This window comes from Ostrea edulis, chromosome 8, assembly GCF_947568905.1.
Source record: "Ostrea edulis chromosome 8, xbOstEdul1.1, whole genome shotgun sequence".
NCBI classification, from domain to species: Eukaryota; Metazoa; Mollusca; class Bivalvia; order Ostreida; family Ostreidae; genus Ostrea; species Ostrea edulis.
The window spans coordinates 61288062-61315905 of record NC_079171.1 but is presented as its reverse complement, the minus strand read 5'-3'; the positions used below and the strand labels follow the sequence as shown (position 1 = coordinate 61315905).

Genomic DNA, 27844 nt, shown 5'->3' with positions numbered 1-27844 from the left:
TTATTATGATATGATTTACGATAAGACAGTTGAGAAGAGCGGGGACCCGTGATAAATTGCAATACATAACGCGGGAAACTTAATGCAGTCCATCTAAACAGTGCATTGTGTTGCCATATTGGCTGCGATGGTTTTTGTTTTCGGTTTAATTTTTTCCCTTTCAAAGTAAGAAATAACAAAATGTACAAAGGTATGGAAAAACTTGTCTGGAATTCAAAAACAATATCAAATCATGTGACTCACCATTGGAGCGAGCTATCATATGCTGTGTTATATCAATGTTTGATATGATAATGTGTTGTAAATTTATACATACATTGGTGGTACAGGTGTTGTGGTACTCGTCATTTTTACAAACATAGTGGAGTTATCGGCCTTTGTGCAGTTTTGTATCGGGAGCGGAAGGGAATCAGGCGCTCCAACTACACTATAGGCACCAATACTGATCCAGAACGGAAGTGCCAAACCGAAAACACTTCCAACTACAGCTCCCTGTAAACGAAAGGAGTGAATGTTTTATATTATATGTGTAATTATCTCATCATATATGTGGCATATTCTTGAACTTGTATTATAATGTTTGTGTATTCAGCTTTGTTAAACTCTAAAACATGTTTTGTTATGTTAAGATATTTCTACCCTTCTGTTACGTCATATGATTTTGCAAAGAAAATGATTTGATAATATTTATACAGGACAGGAAGATACATTTTGTTGCAGTCTTTTTGAATAGTTATTGTAAAATATCTGGTTAACCATGAAATATTTCAAAAGTCTAAGTAAAATATGAATAAAGAATTACATGCAAGGTGAAGATAACGAACAGTGATCAATCTCATAACTCCTACAAGCAATACAAAATAGATAGTTGGGCAAACACGGACCCCTGGACACACCAGAGGTGGGATCAGGTGCCTAGGAGGAGTAAGCATCCCCTGTTGACCGGTCACACCCGCCGTGAGCCCCATATCCTGATCAGGTAAACGGAGTTATCCGCAGTCAAATCAGTGTGCTTCAAAATATTGAATCTAAGGACTAATAACTAAGTTTTCATAGAATGATTATTATGCAACCGATTTTCGTTCTTTTTCACAAAGAATTTGTATATATTTTTTAAAGAAACAGTTTCATGAAACTGTGTTTAAATGTAAAACCAATTATGATCCACCAGATACGCATTTCGTCAAATAATGTCTCTTCAGTGATGCTCAAGCCGAATTTTGGAAATCCAAAATAACTATAAACTTGTAAGAACTAAAAGGAAAAACAAAGTGCTAAAAACTAGAATCAAATTTGTCTAAGGATCAGAGCTATGCATGAGGGAGACAATCTTTAATTTTTGAAATAACCCTAACCCTTGTTCTACTATAAAATCGTTTGAACCAGTTTTTATGAAGTTTTTTTATAATGTTATTTAAGGACAATTGCAGTTTTCGGACATAGATAACAGGTATATTATGCTAATTGATAAAAATGTTATCAGCACCGCAACATCCTTATTTTGTCATTTTTATTTGGCACTAAGATATATTATCAAAAGAATAAACAATCGAATATAAGATTGAACCAGTAATTCTAGAGGGTTGGAATTACCTTAACGTAACCCCGTACTCACATTATTATCTGAATCTTAAACAATTTACTTATTTCAATTTATTAGAGTTAAAACTAATAAATTATCAATTGAAATATATATATCATTACACTGTTTAAGATGCAAGACATACATATACCTCTGGTGTGTCCAGGGGTCTGTGTTTGCCCAACTATCTATTTTGTATTGCTTATAGGAGTTATGAGATTGATCACTGTTCGTTATCTTCACCTTGCATATAGAAAATAACATATCAAAGTCAAGATTATTTATTTCGACGGCATTATCAAAATTTCACAAAAACTGGTTTAGATGATATACTAGTATTCCTGATGATTTTATGTAGCTGTTTCTTTAAAAAAAAACCTATTCACAATGTCTGTACAAAATCCAGACAATCTGTGGCATAATGAACTTGAAAAAAGGATTTAATGAAATTAGAGTTATTTCCCTTGGATTCAATATTTGGAAACATATTATTGATTATTTGTATACCACTTTGACTTTTGAAATATTTTATGTTTAACAAACTTTTTTACAATACCCTTTGGACTCCACCAAATGGTATATTTCTATCAGCATTAATCTAAATGTATAATTTATTTCACAAAATCTTATGACGCCCCAGGGGGGCGGAACTAAATTGACAGGCTAATTTTTATGTTAGCGTTGATCGAAAATATATAACAAATATCAAAAGTTTAGTTTTACTTCTTATTCCAAATTTCAAAGCCTTTTCAGCCAGGAATCTTTATCGGTTTAAATCATATCTAAAATCGCATCTAAAATTCCGGAAGCTTGGCGAGAAAACAGTTCCTGTTTATGTTGAACGTCTTATTTAGACGCAATACCTGTTAATGTTTATGATGGATGTTCATGCTTGGTGTTTACATCTCTTTAGGTCGTATCTAAAAAAAATATTTTAAATACCGCAGGCTTGGCGTACAACATATCTGCTGATTATGTTGAACGTTTTATTTAGATACCTAGGATCGAGGATCGAGAATCGAACTCAGTACCACTTGGTTGCTAGTGATCTAGTTTGCAAATACAACATATCTTTGAGTCAAATGCTGTCTGACGTGTTGGGTTGTTCTTGGCACATATATTTTGACTACAGATTATTCCATTTGCCCGGTCGAGATATAGGGCTCACAACGAGTGTTACGCGGGAGGTTAAGGTTTCCCATTGAATACCACAGTGCACTTTGTGCCCTTACTTCTCCAATCTACCAATATATGACGTCATAATGGAAAATGACGTCACATCACCGCATACTTGAGCTGTTATGCTTTAGACCTTCTTTCAAGCTGCCTCTAAGATGTCAGAACGGTATCGTAAAATTCACGTGTCTGAATTGTATTTTAAAATCTTATATGCCTGAAGCTTTAGAATAATTTGTTAATTACTTGATTGAAATTAGCATGTACTAAGTGCTTTCGAAAAATATACTTTTGAAATGTACTCTGTTTTATACCAGTGATTAGAAGTAGAATTTATGATATGTTTATAAAAGACTCTAGGGCAGGCAATTAAAGAGGATTCATTTGAGATCTTTCACGGAAATTGTAAGAGGAGTTTGTTCTCTACCTGAATCTTGCTTGAAAAATGCGTGATGGCTTTGTTTGAATACAGATTACCCTCAAATGTATCAGTACGTGTGTAGGTAAGTTGGACTCTTCATGAAATACTTATCTTCACCTTGCATACATGTATTTTGTACGCAAGTAATTCTACCATTTTCCTAAGCATATTTCGGGTACATAAGGATACGGTGAGTTTATTTATAAAACAAAAAGTTAAAAATGATTGTTTAATAAGCTGCGCTGAAGCAATTTATGTCAAACACTTTAAACAAGTATAAATGAACATCACGTGATCAACAAAGTCATGTGATATCATATCAAATATGTTAATATATAGCAAAGAGAATCTTCTATATAAATTTTCTGTATATAAATATATAAATTACAAGTTCAAATCAAAACCGCCCTCGCAATGCAATGCATTTCAAAAGTCTGGGAAGCCTTAACATAGCTGCGTAGTGTGAACGGTTCACAGGGGATGCTTACTGCTCCTATGTACCTCTTGTCACTTCTGGTATGTCGAGGGTTCCGAATCCAGGGATTTCTGTTTGTCCAATTCTCTAATTTGTATCCTATATAGGAGTTTTGAGTGTAATCATTCTTCGTTATCTTCATCTTTCATCGGTCTGTGCACCTTCTCAAGCTTTACACTAAACATATGTACATTATTTGTACACACTAAACATATGTACATTATTTGTACACACTAAACATATGCACATTATTTGTACACACTAAACATATGTACATTATTTGTACCACCCAGGTTAACTGATGACAACTTCAAGTAAATAAAATTATCGTGCAATAAATTCTGCTTCTTCTCGAGTCAATATTATTACCAATAAAATGTAGTTCATGACTTTGCACCAAAACTCCTTCATTTGTGTTCATGTATAGATGATTCCTCCTCCTAGGCACCTGACCCCACAGGGATCGGCCCAACTATCTATTTTGTATTGCTTATAGAAGTTATGAGATTGATCACTGTTCGTTATCTCCACCTTTCATATAGAAAATGATGCATGACCTCAAGTTTTGACATCATAGTCAAATGATTATTTAGTTTGCATAGGCATGTCAACTTGTGGTATACATTGGCGTGTGATGCCGAAATTCAACAGGAACATTTTTATAGAATGATACTGACTATCCAGTTAGCCCATGGAAAGAAAGCTCCAAGTACGAATATCCCGAGGAGTGGACCAGAGACGGCGCCCGTAAAGCTAATGGAAGCCTGAAATATATATTGCATATTTCATTGAACATAGGCATCGATGGCAAATTAAAAGCCTAACTATGTATGTTCAAGCCGAAATTTTGGAAGTTCGAAATAACAATAAACCTGTAATAGCTAAAAGAAAAACTAGAGTGTCAAAAACTGGATCCAAATTCGTCCAAGGATGAATCCTGAAAGTTGATCTGTATTCAATGTAAATACACTATAACACGTACCTGTAATACGGTCCCACCTAAGTTCATAGTCATAAACGCCATCCCGATAGCCGCCCCACCATATATAGCGACTAAAAGTAATGATTGTAAACTATTGGAATTCTTATAGGTGCAAATTGTTTTCCATTATTAGCTGACCTGTTTTCGATTTGTTATGAGGCAGAATTTATTCCAAAAGTGCCATCGCATTAAAACAACTAGAAATAATGTTTATCAACTATCAATTTTGTCATATGCAGTTTTTATACTTTAAAAGAATAAGACGTCTCCATTTAAATGAAAAAAAAGTCTCAAGAGGGACGTTAAACAATATATAATCAATCAAATCTAAAGAATAAGAACGTGATTTGAAGTGACTTCACAAGATCAGTATCCTTGGGTCTGTTCTTATTTACATCCATCAATTGAAATGAGGAAGAACTTGCACTCTCACTGTATACCCAGAATGCGTGTGATCCAGGTCTTCTGTGCCTCTGTTTTCTCTCCAAAGAATGGCTCCAAAATATCTTTCCACGTGACCGCCGAGAGAGCATTCAAACAGGAGGACATCGTGCTGATTTCAATAACAATACATGTGTTTAGAATATCAAATCATTCAAACAGGTGAACATCGTGCAATGCATGCATGTATTGAGGGTTTCAAGGCCTTCAAACTAGGGGAAATCATGTATGTATTGAGGGTTTCAAGGCCTCCAAACTAGGTTACATCATGTATGTATTGAGGGTTTAAAGGCCTCCAAACTAGCGGAAATCATGTATGTATTGAGGGTTTCAAGGCCTCCAAACTAGGGGAAGTCATGTATATGTATTGAGGGGTTCAAGGCCTCCAAACTAGGGGAAGTCATGTATATGTATTGAGGGGTTCAAGACCTACAAACTAGGGGAAATCATGTATATGTATTGAGGGTTTCAAGGCCTCCAAACTAGGGGAAATCATGTATGTATTGAGGAGTTTCAAGGCCTCCAAACTAGGGGAAATCATGTATGTATTGAGGGGTTTCAAGGCCTCCAAACTAGGGGAAATCATGTATGTATTGAGGGTTTCAAGGCCTCCAAACTAGGGGAAATCATGTATGCATTTATATTTTCAAAGGACATTGGGCTAATAACAAAATACAAATGTAAATGGATGCTTTGAATAAAACTAAGTGACATTATGGTATTTACAAAATCAATACATATATTCAAAATTTTAAAGAATTTCAGCAATGTACACAGCATTTTACTCACCCCATTTTTATATCGATTTTGTTTTTAAAACAAACATATATGTATATTATCTTTAGAAATATACATTGAAATTATAAATGTTTTTCTGTCTGTTTTCTCTCATGTCTTGAAAATGAATTATCTGCCTATAAAATGACGGTTTTGTGTCTAGAGATTTTGTGACTTTTGTCTGGAGAATGGCTTGCTGATGAAAACGTGAAGATAACGAACAGTTCCCATAAAGAATACAACATTAAGAATAGCACAGACACGGACCCCTAGACACACAAAATATCAACAAAAGTAAGAAACTACATTCTAAATTTCTACATGAAACAAACGGACAGCACACTTTATTCAACGCCAAGTTAAATTATTTATCTCCTTCGAAGTAATCAAGATTAATATCAATCTTAAAGTTTACTCCCTGGTTTGTGTTTTAAAGGGTAACAATTCGCATACTTAATCACAACCAAAGACATATTATTCAGATACCACGTGTTAATTATAATTAGCAAGGAAATAGGTTTTCGTCTTTTTTGATCGCTAAAATGACATATTATCCTAAGAATATGACATTTTGACTGAAACCAAAAACATTCGTCATATAAAGTTGTTAAAAATTAAATAATCTTTGAAATATTTACATCTCCAAAGTTTTTGCATTTGATATCTCTACAAATTACAATGGTAGCCATTTCCTCATAAACACGTTGCAGCATTAAACAATTCACTCATGAATTTAGCTAGATATACTAAGTCTATTTTAAAGGTTAGAAATTTTGAACGAAAAAAGTGAAATGAAAATATATAAGCAAGCTTTTTTCTTTGAAAATACATGAAGAAATGACCCACAACGCTTTAATTTTAGTGAAACGCTAACTGAAATTCTGAACATTTCATTCCTCAGTTAGGCCAATTCAACTTAATTAGTAGATAATCATCCAGGGTCAGCAAAAAGTATGGGGCGGGTGGGGGGATTTTATTTTTTTATTTTTATTTTCTGAGAAAAATATTAAAGACAAACTAGTTTTATTTTCAACAGATCTGCATCATTTAATGGCAGATGGATATCTAACTATGCTATTTTCATACATTAATTCCAGGTTAAGCTTTAATTTAAGGATATGACAGATATATACATAACTTCTTCAATATTTACGTCTGTAAGAACGCGAGAAATTAAGAAAACCATATAGATCTATGTTCTTCCCGTGGCTTTTCACGTTCCTATACCGGAATTGTAAACAAGAAGTGTAAATACCGGAGTCGGACATGAAAATATTCCGGAAATCGCAAGTTTCGCAAAATAAAAACAAGAGGCCCAAGGGCCTAGAATCGCTTTTCTGATAAATTGTACAACCCCACCATTTCTATTCTTAGCCTCTTAGTATTCTATATCTTTAGTTAAATCCTAAGAATTCAAAAAAAGTAGGTCAATGTGATCTACTTTTTGGTTTACACATTTTGAGAACCCAAGAAATATCAACTGACAAAGTTTGATGATTTTAAGCCAATTAGTATCTGAATATTGAAATATAGCTGTCAAATTCCAATCGTAGGTCATGGTGACCTACTTTTTGGTCAGCGAACTCCGAACATGCAAGACCCATCAACTGACAAAGTTTGATGACTGTAAGTCAAATAGTATCTTAAATATAGCCGTCAAATTCCAAAAGTAGGTCAAGGTGACCTACTTTTTCGTCAACACCCTTCAAACATGCAAGACCCAACAACTAACAAAGTTTGATGACTGTAGGTCAAATAGTATCTGAATTATATAAATATAGCCGTCCAATTCCAAAAGTAGGTCAAGGTGACCTACTTTTTGGTCAACACCCTTTGAACATGCAAGACGCATCAACTGACAAAGTTTGATGACTGTAGGTCAAATAGTATCTGAAATATAGTAATTTAGCTGTCAAATACCAAAAGTAGGTCACGGTGACCTACTTTTTGGTCGACACAAACCGAAGACTGAAGACGCATCAACTGACAAAGTTTGATGATCCTAGGTTTTACAGTGCCCAAAATATGCATCTAAAATTGAAAATGTGAAATTTGAATATCTGCAAAATTCAAAAAGTAGGTCACTATGACCTACTTTTTTATAAATATGTTTCAAGACCTCAAGATGCATCAACTTACAAGATTTGATGATTCTAAACCTCTCGGTATAGGTTTTACAGTGCCCAAAATATGCATCTAAAATTGAAAATGTGAAATTTGAATATCTGCAAAATTCAAAAAGTAGGTCACTGTGACCTACTTTTTTTATAAATATGTTTCAAGGCCTCAAGATGCATCAACTTACAAGATTTGATGATTCTAAACCTCTCGGTATTTGAAATAACAACTTAAAATATATCTATAAATGATAAGCCATAAAATTCAGAAAGTAGGTCACGGTGACCTATTTTTCAGTTGACGCATTTCAAGGTCCCATGATCCACCAACTGACAAGTTTTAATGATCATAGGCTTCAAAGTGTCCAAGATATGCATCAAAATTATTTTTAAAATAAATACCTGCAAAATTCAAAAAGTAGGTCACCGTGACCTACTTTTGAGACAACTTGAAACAAGGTCCTAAGATGCATCAACTGTCAAAATTTGATGATCCTAGTCCTTATAATGACTAAAATATCTAAGAGTTAAGGAATTTAAAAAAATTTTAAATTTAGGTCAACTTTGAAGTGACCTTGAGACCACGTCATTTGCCCCAGGGTAATGCCTTGAACAATTTTTAATCTACAACATATCTTCATCCTTATGTGTAAGTTTGGTGATAATCTGCTCTGTGGTTCTTGAGAAGAAGATTTTTTAGCAACCACTATTTTTTTTGTATTTTCCTGATTATCTCCCCTTGTTAAAGGGTCATATCCCTCTATTTAGTATGTATGAAAGCCCTTGGGCCAATGATACTCTGTAACAAATTTGGCCAAGGGGTTCTTGAGTTATAGCCCTTTTTCTAAAAAGTTTACGCACACCGCACACCGCACAAATGGCCATAGCATTAGCTCTTTGAGCCTTTGGCTCAGAAGAGCTAAAAATGGAGCGGGCCAATTTTTGAGACGCGGGCGGGGATGCTAATCTATCAATTAAGTTGAAATGGCATTATATTGACTTACTGCCGTTCTTGACATAACTGATTTTGACTTCGGATAACTCTGTTTACCTGATCATGGTATAGGGCTCACGGCGGGTGTGACCGGTCGACAGGGGATGTTTACTCCTTCCAGGCACCTGATCTCACCTCTGGTATATCCAGGGGTCTGTGTTTGCCCAACTCTCTAATTTTGTTTTGCTTATAGGAGTTGTGAGATTGATCACTGTTCGTTATCTTCACCTTTCATTAAGCAATCATGGTTGTTTCATTTAAATTTTTGAAGACTCCCTATTGACGTTTGGTGGTCTAGGTTCATGCACTATTTGATGTATAATGAGATATATACATGCCACTACTTAAGAAAGGTGACGATAACGAACAGCGATCTCATAACTTCTAAAAACAATACAAAATGAAGAGTTGGGAAAACACAGATCCCTGGATATACCAGAGGTGGATCAGGTGCCGAGAAGAAGTACCATCCCATGTGGACTCGTCACATCTGCAGTGCGTCATATATCTTGATCGGGTGAATGGAGTTATCCGTAGTCAAAATCAGTCTGTCAAGAACGGCCTTACAATCGGTATGAAACATGTCAGACAGCATTTCACCCAATGAAATATAGTCTACTAACCTTTACCTTCGAACTCAAAATACAAGGGTCATCATTAGAACCCAATAACTCTATAGATCAAGTTTCTTATACAGAGAGGTTACCTTCTAAGTGAAGACACAATTTCCCTGATATTTCACCTTTCGAACTCGCAAACAAATTGGGAATCATCCTTAAATCATGAACAATCTTAATATGAAGTTCTTATGATGATTGTATATCATTATTTGATATACCATTTGAAAGCTGTTTCTCATAACATTTGACTTACTGGCCTTGACTATGATGATGTTATTACTTTAAAAAAGCATTGACGAGTCCATAATTAATGAGGGCCCTTCATATGAAGTTACAAAGGCATCTGATAATTTAATCAGAAACCATGGCATGACAAACACAAACTGAAATACCCCTCCTTCACGAATTCAAGTTGGCAAGACACACGTGTGACATTGATATGTGTACTTTGAAAAGCGAACACTTTAAAGTCAAGTGCATCAAATGAGTGATTGATTGATTGATTGAATATTGTTCAACGTCCCTATTGAGAATAGTTCGCTCATACGGAGACGTCAAATGATTGAAGAACAATGAAAATTGATTCGGTTATCATAGGGACGTTTAAATCAAAAGTCAATGTGTAGTTTTGCTAGCTGAAGGATGACAGGGGATGCTCATTCCTCCTAGGTAGCTGATTCCACCTTTGGTATGTCCAGAGGTCCATGTTTGCCTAACTCATAATTTTCTATTGCTTATCGGATTTATGAGATTCATTATTTCTAACTAAGATGGGGCATACAGACCTGAGAGCGCCGCTGAACAGACAGGCCACAAATAGACCCGGAATTCCAGGATATGTCTCCATCACAAAGAATGGAATGATCTGTTAAGTAAAATCCAAAATAACAAAACAAATAAAATAAAATAAATAAAACATACAATGCATGCATTATTCCTGGACTAAACGTCTGCTATATTTGATATTACTTGGTTAGAATTGTTGACATATTTCATATTATCTGGTTAGAATTATTGACATATCTTTTATTACCTGGTTAGAATTGCTGACATATTCTATATTACCTGGTTAGAATTCTGGACATATTCTATATTACATGGTTAGATATATTACCATATTTTATATTACCTGGTTAGAATTGCTGACGTCATCGTTTGTGTAGGGATCACACCCTTTTTGTGCGTAATAAGCGAACACCACTATACCGGCTACACACGCAATACACATCAGGAAGATGAGCCCGATTATGTTCAAGAGGACGGCACTGAAACATGTTGTTTAACATATACAGACTGAGGTTAATTACTTAAGAAAATGAACATAACTTTTGAGCTATTCGTGGTCAATATGTACAGATTTGGATTTGAGGCAGAATTTGTCTCAAATCCAAATCCGTTCATATTGACTATGAAAAGCTCAAGAGTGATGTTCATTTCTATATTCATATTCATTTACTGAATCACCATTTGTTTACACTGCTTGTATAAAGGAAATATTTTTGCATAAAACGAAATTCTAAGACCCACCTATGCCACAGTCGTATTGTGACATACGTCAAAACATAGACATGACGTCACACTTCGTCTTATTCCGCCTTTTATCACCATTGCACAGTGCACTGTATTTTGGAGTTAGGAGACCACAAAATTGGGATGATAATCCACGGAAGTCTACGAGCTTAATACAAGGTGTGACTTTGTGAGATCTTTGTAACAGATTTTGCATTTTTTCAAACCATTACGCTATCTCAGTCGTTTGTAGTCAATATGAACGGATTGTACCGTGTGTTGAAAATGGTTGGTTCATGGAGAAAAATGCCATTTGTAATATAAATATAAAGAAATGTTTATCTAATATTCTATCATTATTCTTCTCATCACATCTTTCATTGACATTGTTTAACATATTTCCGTACATTCCCTGATCCTGGTTAGAATAGGTCCTCAGTACCTCTTGTTTCTTGTAAGAGGCGACAAAATGGGGTGGTCCTTCGGATGACACCGAAAAAAAAACTAGGGCACTTGTCGCCGCAGGTGTGGCACATATAGAATATCACACTCTAATGTTGATCTCGGATCAGGGATTGGCCCCGAGATCACTCGAGGGGCAATCCCAGGTCTGAGATTAACATTAAAGTGTGATATTGCTTATATCATATACCTAAATCACAACAAGTTGATAAACATTTTTTTTAAATTGGAGGGGGGGGGGGGTATTGACCCAAACATAAATACATGGTATACTGTACAACGATATTTAACTATTTCATTCCTTCAGTGAGTTTACTTTAATGGTTACGTTTCCAGTACTAATGGTATTGTGAAATATGCTAAAATCTGGGTTTTGTTGCTGATTAATTATGGGTCCACATCCCCTCATGTGGTCTAGAATTAACTGAACTGCTTGGCTGAGAAACTCGTCATATCTACCGTTGTGTTGTTCATGTACATGTATATTCTATTAAGCAGCTCCTAGGTGCTTGCTAATTGATACTAAAAGTAGACATTAACGGCAAACTGACAACTCAACTGTATGACAAACGGGTTGATTTCAGCTTCTCCATCGTCAACTTCCCACATTTATGTAGCAATATTCCATTATCACCTGCATATGGTGTTTATATATCTCAACTGATTCGATATGCAAGAGCTTGTTCTGGGTATAGTCAGTTTTTAAATCGAGGTAAGCTACTGACAAACAAATTGATAGTACAGGGATTTGAACAGTCTCGATTGAAGTCAGCATTTCGCAAATTCTATGGTCGTTATAACGATCTGGTTCGTCAATACAACCTCGCATTGGGCCAAATGCTGTCTGACGTGTTTCATACCGATTGTTAAGCCGTTCTTGGCACACTGATTTTGACTGCGGATAACTCCGTTTACCTGATCGGGATATGGGGCACATGGCGGGTGTGACCGGTCGACAGGGGATGCTTACTCCTCCTAGGCACCTAATCCCACCTCTGGTGTGTCCAGGGGTCCGTGTTTGCCCAACTATCTATTTTGTATTGCTTGTAGGAGTTATGAGATTGATCACTGTTCGTTATCTTCACCTTGCATACTAAAATTGGAAATAAGCTGTGAATTATTTTTATTTATTTTTTCGGATTTACCAAACTCGCCCGTTTTCATATAATTTGTAAGAGTTGTAGAACTTTGTTTACGTGGCGTCATCGTATGAACGGGAATGTTTACAGATCTGATACTGCTATTTCTTTGCTTAAGGAATGTTACCTTATACTGAAGTAAGTTTTTTTTTACCGTTTCCCATCTGTTTAGCATCTATAAGTCGTTGAAATACGTCGGAAGATAATGGTTCTACTTTTCTCCTTTTATTGGCAAATCCTCGGGATTTTAGATTTCAGAAATCGTTTTAAAACAGTTTTCTACATCAAAATTGCTGTAAATTAACATTTTATCTCCATTAGGACCGGGAATTTCTGAAAATGCTTCAGTATCACCCTCCATAATCCTCCTATTGTTTTCTGTCGCCTAGAACGTTGATTGTTTTGAAATGAAGTTAAACGTGTTATTGTTCTAAATAAACAATTGTTACTTGGGTTACCCCCCTTTGCTTAGATACTCGCTACAATTTAGCGCTGTTTTTGAAAACGATTTTATTTAATTTTTCTGCTTAAATTAAATTTTGTCGTAGAAGAAAGTATTATATTTGATAAAAATTGTGTCTAACATCATTTTTTTCATGTAGTTATGTTAGATTTTAAAAAAATAAAGAAGAAATAGCCATTTGAAATTTGAGGGCGAGACAGCCCCTTGACAACGGGCCGAGACAGAGATATCTCAGCCCTTAGGGCGAGACAGTCCTACCGACTTGCAGCTGTTTCACCCTAGCCTATCAGGACTGATACACTACTAGGTATATGATATGATAAAGATCCCTACATGTTCAAAGACCGTAAGCGCTGAGCATTGGCATTGATTCACACGCTTTCACTGGCAATGACGACGTCTCCATATGATTGAAAGATTCTATAGCGGAACGTTAAACAGTTTACCACCAACGATTCCAGTACATATAGTTACCATTTAAATGGTTCATCATAATCTAAGACTTTAAACATTATGTATGTCGTATCAGGCATGATATCTGTTGAAAAACCTTTAGCTATCACTCCCTTACTGAGGAGCTGTATCGCCGTGTTTCCATACATAGGAACAATTCCCTCAGTCTAGAATATTTGTTTGGATCGTACTTTTAATCCTTACACGAATAGTTAAATGCTTTCTTAGTTGAATGATGAATCAATATCTGCATGTATCTGCGAGGTAACTTTGGAATTTAATTGGTTCAACATAGGGCTAAAACAAATGTGAATTTCGGAAGTAATGCTCTTCGTTAGTGTTTGTAATTAAATGGGGACTTATACCTTTATCTAGTTTATCATAGGCACATACTCTCAGTTGTCACTTGACGGATCGAATCAACAATTTTGTTTCCAAATCCCATCCTCAACGTTGACTTTGTCATACTTACATATTTTCCGTTTCCCGTTCCAGTTTTCGTTCAGCGTTTTACTAACGCTCAATTGCAGGTATAGGTGTTCTTGAAGAACATGTATCTTATATTACTTACGTTTTGGCTTTTCTTAGAGAGGGAAGGGTAGAGAATCGCTGGACACTGGCCTGGTTGACTCCGTACATCGATGTCCATCCCACCATCCCTCCTATTATTAGGGACCAGGATGAGTGTCGCTTGGTGGGGTTAGGGTCAAAACTGAAAAAGAAAATATTAACATTAACTGTTATATTCATATAGCGATAAATTAGCATTATTACAAAAACGTATGAATGAAACTTCATTTTTAAAAAGTCATTGCAGCATTTGAAGGATAATTTAATAGTACTATTAAGGTAAAACGTGAATGTTTTACTCGAAAAACTCTATCCTCTTCCACTCATCATTGATTCTCCACACTGTGTCGATACCGCCCACAGATAGAGTTCCCTGTCAAAAGATTGAAATCAAAAGTAGTCATTCACACACTGTGCAGATACCGCCCAGAGATAGAGTTCCCTGTCAAACGATTGAAATCAAAAGTAGTCATTGTCACACTATGAGGTGGTCCTTCGGATGACACTGTGTTTATACTGCCAACAGATAGAGTTCCCTATCAACAGATTGAAATCAAAAGTAGTCATTCTGACACTGTGTCGATACTGCCAACAGATAGAGTTCCCTTTCAAAAGATTGAAATCAAAAATAGTCATTATGACACTGTGTCGATACTGCCCACATATAGAGTTCCCTTTCATAAGATTGAAATGAAAAATAGTAATTCTGACACTGTGTCGATACTACCCACAGATATAGTTCCCTGTCAAAAGATTGAAATTGAAATTAGTCATTATCATATATACATTCTTATTTATACAATATAGTTTCTAAGATTTTAATTCATATTAGATATCAAAGTTAAACCTGAATGACAATTGCCAACAGTCCAGCCACCATTATTATAGACTGGAAGACATCCGTCCACACCACCGCCTTCATTCCACCCTACAACAGAGATAGCATGTGATTCATTCCACCTGCAACAGACAGATCACGTGATTCATTTCACCCTACAACATAGAAAGAGCACTTGATTCATTTCACCCTACAACAGACATAGCACGTGATTCATTTAACCCTACAACAGACAGAGCACGTGATTCATTTAACCCCACAACAGAGAGCACGTGATTCATTTCACCCTACAACAGACCAGAGCACGTGATTCATTTAACCCCACAACAGAGAGACCACGTGATTCATTTAACCCCACAACAGATATAACAGGTGATTCCTTTCACCATGCAATAGAGAGAACACGTGATTCATTTCACCCTACAGCAGAGTGAACAAGAAGTTTGTTCTATCCTACAAAAGAACAAACACTTGGTACATTAGATCAACTATGTGAGTTATTCTATTGCATAACAGAACAAATATATGGTTTATTTTATCCTAAAGCAAAGCGAACATGTCGTTCATTCCATCCACAACAGAGTTTCAAAGTAAAACATGTGAAATATGGGTTAGAATCTTGTAAAGTGTGGAAAGTTGACATGCATGTACATTACTTTCCCTGCATTTGTCAACATTTGCAACAAATTTACAAAGAAGTATGAACAATTGACACAAATTTACTTACCAGAATGCAATGAAAGATAGATAGGGGGACCAGAAAGTTATACAACATGAACAGAAAAAGACTTCACATAAATACGAGAAAGTCAAAAAGGTGAATTTACCAGATAACTATAGAATGTCGACAGACTTAATTGACGAAACGTTATAGAATGTGAACAGAGGGGGGGGGGGGGGCTTAACAAAAAGTTCTAGAAAGTGTGAAAACACGCGCTTGCATGCCTTTATCATAAAGCTGTAAAAGGTTGACAAAGACTTATTTTACAAGATAGTTGTGAAAGCTCGGCATAGACTAATTTTACAAGAAAGTTGTGGAAAGTCTGCATAAACGTACTTTATATATCTTAAGAAAATGAATCTTCTGACCTTAAGTAAAAAGGATATATACAAACTATTTAATATCTCACATAGAAAGTCAACAGACACATGTTTACCAGGGTAGCGTGCAGACACAGACATACTTACTAGAAAGGTGTAGAAGGTCGATACAACCCCCACTGAGATGATTGTGGCCCAGGTTGGGAATCCGGTGACTATGGAAACAATGAACATTTTATATCGTCATAGTTCAGGAAAAACATTCACAGTACAGATAAGTTAATCAATATATCAGTAAGCCAATCACAAAACCGGTAAATAAATCAAAGTACTAGTAGAAAAGCCAATCGTAGTACATATAAGTGAATTACAGTACATGTAAGTCAGTCAAAGTACAGGTAAGTTGAAAACAAACAGATAAGTCAATGACAGTACATGTAAGTCAATAATAGTACAGTTAAGTCAATCACAATAAAAATAAGTCAATCAGTACAGGTAAGTCAATCACTGTACAGGTAAGTCAATCACAGTACGGGTAAGTCACTAATAGTACAGTTAAGTCAATGACAGTACATGTACGTCAATCAGTACAGGTAAGTCAATCCCTGTACAGGTAAGACAATGACAGTACAGGTCAGTAAACCACATTACAGGTAAGTAAATCACAGTACAGGTAAATCAATCACAGTAAAGTAAATCGGTCACAGTACAGGTAAATCAATTACAGTACAGGTAAGTCAATTACAGTACAGGTAAGTCAATTACAGTACAGGTAAGTCAATTAAAGTACAGGTAAGTCAATTAAAGTACAGGTAAGTGGACATGAATGAATCAAAGCACTGACAGTAATTTGGAATATAAATCTTCAACGGTGAGACTCTCAATCTGACTAAAGTAAAGACCTATATTATTATAATAATATAGGTCTGTACTTTAGTCAGATTGTGAGACTCTAATAGGCAAGTCCAATTTCTCAAGACCACGAAAATTCCACTCCGTGAAGTTAAACAATTTTACATTATGCATTACAAGTTTTACAATAACATGCATGTTCGCATCTTCACGAGTCAAGGTTTATTGATTCGTTACCTCGCACTAACCCTTGGCACCAGTCGCTATATAAAAGTTGGGCTCATTAGACCATTACACAATCCACTATAAATAAAACATCCAGTGAAATCACGGCATCTTGTTATGGTATACATGGATAAAAATGACGCGATATCATACTGTTTATCAAAATCACGCGTAATTGTAATATGTACACCACTAATTACTTTTATTTATAGTAGGTCAAGTTTGGAAACCTTTTTGCTTAAAACAATATTGCTTAAACGATTGAAATAACCATAACTGTAGGTATGAATACACGTGTTTTTATTTGAATCTCTCGCTTCCCGTTGTTATGAATAGAACCGCATTCTCATTGGTTCCCTCTCTTTTGTGGAACCAATCAGAATAATCCCAACTTCTTAATAGTCACTGATATCAAGAGGAAGTGCGAAGTAACAAATCAATAACCCTTGGCTTGTGACGGTGGCATGCTCGGCTCGTCCAGTATAAAAACACACACACATATTTCTGTCATATTTTGTCCGGAAAAATAGAAAATATGCTTTTAGATTACCAGAATCTTTACTCAGAGACTTTGTCAAAAAATTCATTATTTGATGAGCTCTTTCCCCCACGTGTGTTTTGTACGATAGTCACGTGACTGATTTGTTCTACTTTGACTACGGTGATGAAACACTCTGGATCACAAAGTGTAATTAAAAACATGTTCTTGTTTTCCCTGATTTGATTTATCGATGAATTATTATCCGTAACCAGTTCCTGGATCTCCCCTAAAACTTCCCGACAAAGGAGGAGACGATAGCGATAAGAACAACGAACTCTTCAATAGGCGTGAATTTCGAAAAGAAACTTGAAAATTGGAGTAGTAGAGATAACATGTATTTATACACATATACGAAAATGCGCACCGGGTGCATAAAAATTGATACCGTCTAAGTTCGTTTGTTTACGCATTAGACATTTAATCGTTAACATTGTACTTTGGTTTAAACAGTCGTAATGTTCATCGTATAATTATCCCGTGCTCTTCATCGTCTACTCTCACGGTCCGTTGTTGTCTATTGATTAGTTAAAGTACACATCTCGTGTTTTCAAAGTATACAGAATTATATGCAGTTTGTCTTATTATGCTTATAGAAATTGATTGTAATGGTTTGTTTGATGAAGTATTGCGATAATTAGCCACAATACAGACTTAAATCTAAGCCCAGATTTCAAAAAGCGTAGTTAATTAAATAGGTGGTCACGGGGTACAGTGACGCCATATGCGATCTTCGTCGATCAACTTGTAAAAGTAGTGTTAGATATTTTTTTAAAGTCGGGTTTTAAGGGCCTAATTTATTTACCATGGATAACACTTATTCGATGTAAATTAGTTTTAGGCATGAAAAGAATTAATTTTGCTGAAAAATTAATAAGTTTAAAATCCTTTAATATGTACATATATATGCGCAACACAGTTAAGGTGACCAATGTAAAATTTTGTCGAAGAAATGGAATTCAAAAACAGTATTCAGTAGGACGGATGGAACAATTTGGAACTTTGTTGATATTGGATCAAAATATGATGGACTTAAAATACATATTCAAAACGATCATCTTTTATGTGAAGATTGATCACGTGATTCAATGTCACATGGGTTTAGCAAATAAACCTCTGATATTGAGGTCATCAATAAATTTCAATGTTACAAGGGTATGTAATAAGGTTGAAATTCACACTTTAATTCGAAAATGCTTTAAACAAACTTTGTAATGTATGAAAAACCCTGCGGGGTTCTACAGAACTGGATCTATAATTGTCAAAATCGCTTCGTTTACGAGAGACATGATATTTATCGCTGTTCGTTATCTTCACCTTTCATTACATTGAGTGTTTAATTTCCTACCGATCAACGGCATGTTAGTTTAACAAAGATAATTTATTTCTAACATTTCATCAGGTCCGTAGCATCGTACAAATAGCTTGAAGTTTCATTGATTCGCTTAAGACGAATTCAGCCTCACCATCGTAAAATTCCCATATTTTTGTAGTAATATTCCATTATCAACTGCATATGGTATTTATATATCTCAACTGATTCGATATCCAAGAGTTTGTTCTGCGCATGGACAGTTTTTAAATCGAGGCAGGCTACTGACAAACAAGTTAATGATGCAGGGGTTTTAACAGTCTCGTTTAAAGTCAGGATTTTTGCAAATTATATGGCTAAATGCTGTCTGATGTGTTTCATACCGATTTTTAAACCGTTCTTGGCACAAAGATTTTGACTACGGATAAATCCGTTCACATGATCAAGATAGAGGGTTCACGACAGGTATGGCCGATTGACAGGGGATACTTACTCCTCCAAGGTACCTGGTCATACCTCTTGTTCGTCCAGGGGTCCGTGTTTGCCCAACTCACTACTTTGTATTGCTTATAGGAGTTATGAGATTGACCATTGTTCGTCATCTTCACCTCTCATTACGATGCATTGAGGGTATGCCCTAGCAATAAATTGATGTGTAAGACCCACCCAGCTGTTCCTTATCTATAAATAAAGTGTTAATGCTTTCCAACAGGATAAATGGAAAATATTCAAGAAAAAGTATAGATTAGATTAAATTGATTAATTGTATCTTGCAGAACGTTTCTCTGTAGAATTTTTCAATCAAATGGAGACATAACCATTGTCGGTGAAGGGCTTGAAATTTAGACCTTTGCGCACCGTTTACAACCATTGAGCAGTGATGGTTCACAAGGGTTATCCTGTTTGAAAGTCATCTCCGAGGACCCGTGACATTCCCACCAAGCGTTTGGCGATAGAACTTGCACTACCTGTTTTCACGACTTAGGTCTGTCGCGGCCGGGATTCGAACCCCAGCCTTCCACGTGCGGTGCGAACGCTCCAACCTCTAAACCACCACGACAGTTATATATTAGACATTTTTCTTTGATTGATAATCTTTAAATATTTCTAACTTTTTTTTCCATTTAATAGTAAGATGTATTTTTAACTAAGAAACAAGAGTTTATCCGTCACTTACGGCAAATGAAATGACTATCACAATGACGTCGTGATAACGAGTGGATCGCTATCAAATTTCTCAAGGTGTCAGACTACTTTAATGACAAAATATAAGCTTACTGTGCAAGTTTTTCTGCAGTGTTATACTTCTGTGCGTTTTAGAGCTATGAAATTACTTTACTTGCATGGTATTTTGAAGGGTTGCGATGGTTTGTTGTTTTTGTGTGATGTCATAATACACGTTCCTGTATAGATTAGGCCACGCCTCCTTACTGGAACCTTTACTGTACTGCGTACTTAAATATGAAAAAATTGAAATGTTTGTAAGAAACAAAAGTTTGCTTATCATTGGAGTTGAAACCACTAAGCACTACAACACTTGAAATGACTCACCGGCCTCTAATGCAGTCGAAGGTGCGTAGGAAGCCACGCCCATGTAGATCACCTGACAACATTACATAAATTGTTATTATTTCAGCATATTAAATGAAAGTTTTTGATTAGCAATAAATCTACGAATAAATGCTGATTCTTACGACAATAATACGACTTAAAGAATGGCTGACCTCAAAACCTTTACAAAAAGCTAGGCTGAATCTTTGGGAACAAGGGGAACTGTGCAGTACACAATGTGTCTGTCTGTGTTAGACAATAATTCTTTTTCAGAAAACACGTGCTGTCTTCACAGTAACCCTATAACTTTCATCACCTTGGCATATTTTCTTCTTCTTCTGAATTGGAAATCGTTTATTGGGTGTGTTTACTATTCTAGTTCGAACATCGTCGCAAAAGTAAGCAATGCTGGTAAAGAAAGGAACACTGTTGCATTCTGGAATCCAGCTGTAAGATTTCTGTAAGTTCAGAGGCCTTCTAAATGAAAATACATGAACGATAGGATCCTGTAAACTACTAGAGTTACCTGGTGTAGAATCATCATAATCGTCCCCGTCAGTTTCGCCGCCTTGGAGTTGAACCGTAGCTCTAGGTACTGCATTCAACACAAATACATATGTTTACTGGCAGTGCGTCTACATATTAGCAAAATGTGTCGACAAATGTTGACCCTCATGTATTATAAATGAATACTGTAAAACTAAATTCATTTCTGGGTTTTTTCTTCATATGGAGTAGGAGTGCAGCTCAATTAAGGCTATTCGAGAAAAATCGAAGTGTTGTTATAAATATATCTATGTGCACTTCGCACCAAATGACGTCACAATGAAAAAGTACGTCACCCCGTTGAGGTTCTGATAGTTGTATCGCGGGGGAAAGTGTCATAATCTTTTTTCGGTATTTACTACCGTTATCAAGTGATAAGCTGTATACAATGAACCATTTCTTGTCAAATGATCATATAGCATTCCTTTATGATATTGAATCATTCTCAATCTTTAATATATAGTGTAGTATATATAGGAGAGAGGAGAAAATCTTTGGCTGGACCTGGAATCGAACCCGGGACCCCTGCATTACTAGCCAGGTGCTCTAACCATTGAGCTATCCAGGCCGATATCCACAGTTCATATAACCCTAATTACTACATTCCTCCCTCCTTAAGTTGTCTTTGCCCTCGAAGACACACACAACCCAGGTTCTTTTCGCCCCTGGCAGGACAACCTGCAAATCCAGGGGTGCTCAACGGCACCAAATGTAGTATGTATAGGAGAGAGTAGAAAATCTTTGGCTGGACAGGGAATCGAACCCGGGACCCCTGCATTACTAGTCAGGTGCTCTAACCACTGAGCTATCCAAGCCGATATCCACGGTCCGTATAGCCCTAATTACTACAATAAAATGCACGAAGTTGATATTTATATTATATTGTGAACTTGAAATCGCCCATAATCTGAATGACCGATGCGTTTAAAAATTACCTTATGTACATAAATGATCTCATTCTACAGAAACAGTGGCAAAGTTCAGGTTCATCTGCTATATTAAACAATATGGATTTTTTAAAATATATATTTAGGCGTTTGAAAAGTGCAAGGAGCAATTTATGACTGTACTGTATATTAAGGGTATATATATAGGAATGTGGACAACCTCGGTAATTCGCTGATGACTGTTGATATGTTGTTAAATTATAGCATGTTTAATTTGGGTATATATTTGTTCCTTTTCATGTGAAGGATTTTTTTTCTGGATATATCAATAAATATTCAGCTGGTTAACCGCACGAACCTGACCTTTTGTTCAGCCTCTTGCTGTTTTCCAAAAATAAGATGTTACGTGATATTCAACTAGCGTCACGGGAAATCACCATGACGGAAATTTACGGTAGCTTCGTCATATTCAGCATATAGGTAGTATTGTTTCGGTGTTTAACCGTAACAAGGGTAATGGCCACTGTACATTTGAAGTGTTATTATACCCCATATTTATAGTGCATTTTATTATGGAGCCCTTAACCTAGTTGTAAAAACAGCGAAATCAATTGGTCGTAAAAAAGCTGAATTTTCTCAAACCGTGCTAATGTCATCAGGAAATAGATTCAGAAGTTCATAATAATCAAACAAATATACCACGGTATGTCATGGTCTTTAAGCAATGACTGAAAAATCGTTTTACCTTTCGCAGCTAAGGTAAAGTTATCAAAAAAAAAATCAAAGTGCTGATATAATACCTCTGTGAACTTCGCACCATATGACGTCACAATGAAAAAGTACCTCACTACGTACATGTTCTTATAGTCGTATCGCAGGAAGTGATTCATGATATTTTGTCGTTATTTACTACCGTTATCAAGTGATGAGCTGTATACGTGAAACATTTTCTTGTTAAACTATTGTCAAATAATTATGTTATGGGTCAGAATTACCCTTAATATATCGCAGCAGAATTCACTAACACAAGAAAATTTAACAATTGATAATATTTATCAAAAATTAATAATTGAAAGACAATTGTAACAATAGCTACTAACTTAATGTAGTTGAACAATAAATCCAAACATAATCTACACAAACAAAAATAGTAATTTCAAAATCCTAGTTCCCAGTATGCAAGGTGAAGATAACGAGCAGTGATCAATCTCATAACTCCCATAAGCAATACAAAATAGATAGTTGGGCAAACACGGACCCTGGACACACCAGAGGTGGGATCAGGTGCCTAGGAGGAGTAAACATTCCCTGTTGACCGGTCACACCCCAAATCATATAAGAGTATCTAACGAGAGCTTCTTTTATGATAAGAATTTCAGTTTACATATAAATGTATTAGGAATGAATTTTCTAAATCAACATTGAAAGACAATGATGCAACCATTGCGTCATCTTTGTACTAAAACAACATGAGGTATAGAATAATCTAGGTCACAAGACTGGTGGCAATGAGGAAATAAACACTCTGGAACAATTTACGTCATTTTAGTGCAAATACTAATACACACAATCATTCCTTTATATCAATTCACTCTCCATTTTTAATATATAGTATGCACAGTGAAATTCATATTTTATTCTGACCCTGAAATCGCCTCTCATCTGAATGAATAATGCGTTTAAAATTTCCCTTATGTACATACAAATATCATACTAGAGAAACAGTGACAATGTTGGATGCATTTGCTATAAAAAGCGATATGATTTTTTCTGAGATATATTGTAGATATAATATGTGTTTGAAATGTGTGGGAACCTATTTCTGTCTTGTAAATTAACGGTCTGGTAGATATAGAAATGTGGATAAACCCGCTATATTCGCTGATGACTGTTGATATTTTGTTAAATCATAGCATGCTCAGTTTGATTAGGCATTGGCTCTTAAAAGTTTTCCTGTAAAAGGTTGTTGTTTATTTCTAAGTATCAATGAAAATACAGCTGGTTACCCACATGCACCTGAACTTTTGATCACTAGTAGGGCCTCTTGATTTTGGACAAAATAAAATGTGACGCGATAGTTAACTGACGTCACGGGAAATTACCATGAGGAGAATTTACGGTAGCTCAGTCACTGTCAACATTTCGGTAGTTTTGATTCAGTGTTTAACCGAGACAGATTTATAATAATTCTGAATTTGAGGTGAAATTTCACCTAATAATTAGTGTGCATTTTACTGTGAAAACCTTTAATCTAGTTGCGTTGTCCTTGACATACTTATGGCCTTTTAGTTCCTGGACTATGTTATTTTATTTTGTCTCGAAAATGCCATGGAATGTAATTACTAAACGATATCATATATTTTTCTCAAACACTAACCTCAAATGAGCTGGTCAGCTGAAGAGGGTACAGAAGAGGAACAAACAACTGCGAAGCAATAATGGCTGCCAAGGCAAATCCGAAAATATTCATGAAATACTGAGTTCCGTGTGTGTACATTTCAGCGGGGATTCCAAGAATGGAAATGGCTGATAAGATAGAGACCAGGATGGAAATAGCGACGGGTATCAGCTGCATGCTCCGGCTTCCCATTAGGAACTCTGTGGTTGTTTCCTGTCGCCCGCCAATGCAGGCATAGAAAATCCCGATGCCTGCCGATATGACCAACATTGCCCCGAAGAGCAGCCAGTCCAAAACATCGAATTCTGATTTTGACTGTGCCATTTTGTCCGTTGATCAGTCCTGCTATAATGATTTAGAAAGTGAATAGAATAACATGTATTGAATAAACCTTTAGATGTTTACAGAAGTCCAGTTATGTGATTTATGATCTACACTCGTTACTTTTAACTAGCAAACCTACGAATCATAAATTAAGGCATGCATCCAAATAAACAGTCACATATACGCGTAAATTTTCTCCCGCATATTCCGTATAATAAAACGCAAATTCTAAAAACAAGAAAATGAATATCAATTTCCTTTTTTTGATAGAAAATTCTTGCTACTTTACGGGAAACGCAGAGTTTTTTCAAAAAAAACTTCTTTCTGTGATTTATTTTTATTACCTTTCTCCTGATGAACCACAATCCTCTCCTTTTCTAACAACACCATATGGGTTTTCCCTCCTCAATCTACTTATGTCCCCAAAACCTGTAAAATCATTCTTATATACCAAATACCATAGCCATCGGCGTGATCACGGTGGGTCAAAGCCTTGACTAGAAGTTTGGCACAGTGCACTCAAAATGTAAATCTAGTAAATGAATATCATACGTTTATCGATTTTGCTTTGTTGTTAAAGACCTTTTACGGTCTTTAGAGGTAGAAAGTGTGTGACAGACAACGCATTATGTAATCACAGGAATAAAACAGCCATTAATACCTCGTCGGTATGCACCATCACATGTACTTGTTCAATATTTTGCATATATTGCTACAGTTTTGTAGACATTTCTCTGCCTTCTTGTATTAGTCCCGGTAGGTCAATAATAGAGTGCACGAGTCGTAACCGGGAGGTGGTGAGTTCGAGTTCCACTGCTCCTATCACGGTCGCATCAAACCTAAGACGCAAACACAGGGAGTGATTGCTCCTTCGACAAGCGCCCAGTAGTGAGAAGTGAAAATCACGGGTCTTTCGAATTTGGCCTTAAAAATGAAGGTTCCATGTCGCGTCTGGCGTTGAATCGTTAAAGATCCCTCACTGTTACGACACTGGGGTGCGTTTTTCTTACGACTTACGACCAACTTTACATACTGGAATTTACCAGTTTATTGTAAGATCATTCACTCCAAATGCAAATTTTTTTGAACAAAAATGTTGAAAATTAAGCCTTAGAAAAGTTTTACTTCATTCATTCAAAGTAATAATTGTGTAATGAAATTTAAGACTTGCGACTTTGTCGTAAGTTGTTTTGTAAAACGGGCCCCAAAGTGATAATCATATATCTAAATCTGTGGTACGTCGCTTACAGGTAGATACATCTCAATATTAGTGAACAATTCTTAACGGGATTTAAAAGAATCAACCAATCAATTAGTTAGTCTTGCCAGTTCTACATTGGATTCCAGTCAGAAGCTGACCTTGGACCTCGTTACTGACACGGTTTTTATCATTATTTTATTCGTTATGTGCCAATCTGTTGCGTTATTTTATAGAATGACACAACTCGGTCATTTCAAAAAACTATCCTTTGTTAGTCATTACCTGTCATCCTTATGAAAATAAAGAAAACTTATTCAAATTGAAATTATCATTCTTCTGTTTAAATTTCACAGCGTTGTTAGCGTAGCGACAAATTCAAACATCGCTATGAATGTTATATAATGACAAGAACACGTTTTCATAACAAAATGCATGAGAAAAGTATCACCTATGCCTCGGTGAGATAAATCTGGGTCAGTTCCCTCTAACTCTCCCTACTTACTGTTAAATATGATATGTACGATTATGTTTTCGTAGCTAATATCGTAAATTATCTTTTACTTACGAGTCGATATGTGAATGGATTAAGAATGTATGAATGGATTGAAAACGGCTTTCATAATAAGAGTTCCGTTAACATATCTCATCATATTCTGAATTTTATGCAATTCACAACCATTTTATTTGGACTGTGATCGTATTTATGGATATGGTTTGCAATGGTATGTGTTATCATAAAAAATATTCAAAGATCAAGGAAGCACCGAGGCAAAGTGGGAGCAAATCCGCTATTCATGTTTTTGTGTATGTTACTTTCGAATGACATTCCATTAAATCCTGAACCTACCGTTACCTATACATACATGTACTATGAGAATAATAGCATAACAGATGTAGATTTATTGGAAATGAAAATATTGAATGGATTTATGATTCTTGTAATAACGAAAACATGACAAAAATATCCCAAAGGTACAAAATTCACCTATGTGGATACATGTGGATTAAATTTAAACTGGATCAAACGATAAGTTAGCTAAAGGATTGGATTTACGATATGCTGGCAATCATTGCAAGTAAATGAGATTCACCTTGCATTCAAATATTACGGATTCTGAAATACAAGCATATGGGCACCACATTGCACGCAGAGATCGCAAAAGACAAGGTGGAGGGGTCACAATATATATTAAAGAGAAATGGGCTCTCACTAATGTCTGGAAGTTTAGAATATTTGAAATGATTATTGCGGATATTAGATCAAAAATGCAGCACTCCCGTGATAAAAAATGGAGTTGTGTATTACCACCCGATTAAAAAATCAATGGCCAGAAAATTTGAGGAGTATATTGATAATATAAGGAGTAGTGGAGACGAACGTGTAATGATGCGTTACTTTAATATTCACCAACTTAAATTCTTTAAAACCATGCTCCAGTATACATCTGGTATCGCAGTCAATGAGATAGATATATATGAGTTACCTGACCTATACTGGATTCCTAAACTTCATAACAACCCTTGCATATTTGCTGGATTCAGTAAATGTTCTCCCGAGCCCTTTGTCTGCTCCTCTCGAAAATATCAACAGCCATGGAGGAGAAACGTTAAACGTCCTGTGCCACAACATATGACAGAAATGGTGTAAATCACATATGGATTTAATATAGAAATTGTAAAGAAATTTTAGTAAATTTAAAATCCCAAAACTTCACGAATCCATCGCATGAAAAGACATGACTTTTCAACAGTTTAAACGATCATCCCTAACGATAAATCAAAGACTATTCTTTTTGGCATTAAAGACTATGCTTTTTGACATTAAAGACAGTTGCTTTGTCAAAAAAAAATGGGAAAAGGAAATATTCATATCTAGTGATTATTAATCCAAAAATTACTTTTGTAAAACGTCACTCTGATTCCAGGCATAAGTGCTATGAAGTTAAGATA

At 35.7% G+C, this 27844-nt stretch overlaps 1 protein-coding gene across 1 annotated transcript in view; it reads right to left on the bottom strand.

The window, feature by feature from the left end:
• Positions 1–25246, bottom strand: part of LOC125662524 (sodium-coupled monocarboxylate transporter 1-like) — a 30262-nt gene extending 5016 nt beyond the window's left edge. Inside the window, exons 1-14 of the mRNA XM_048894776.2 lie at positions 25038–25246; positions 24349–24714; positions 21065–21133; positions 20539–20590; positions 16208–16275; positions 15029–15109; positions 14481–14554; positions 14183–14323; positions 10715–10850; positions 10371–10450; positions 5077–5189; positions 4637–4707; positions 4332–4418; positions 317–492 (exon numbers count right to left, since the gene is read on the bottom strand). Coding sequence (XP_048750733.2) covers positions 317–492; positions 4332–4418; positions 4637–4707; positions 5077–5189; positions 10371–10450; positions 10715–10850; positions 14183–14323; positions 14481–14554; positions 15029–15109; positions 16208–16275; positions 20539–20590; positions 21065–21133; positions 24349–24693 — 1493 coding nt within the window. The 5' untranslated portion in view covers positions 24694–24714; positions 25038–25246. The remainder of the gene's footprint in view (positions 1–316; positions 493–4331; positions 4419–4636; positions 4708–5076; positions 5190–10370; positions 10451–10714; positions 10851–14182; positions 14324–14480; positions 14555–15028; positions 15110–16207; positions 16276–20538; positions 20591–21064; positions 21134–24348; positions 24715–25037) is intronic.
• Positions 25247–27844: the final 2598 nt, after the last annotated feature.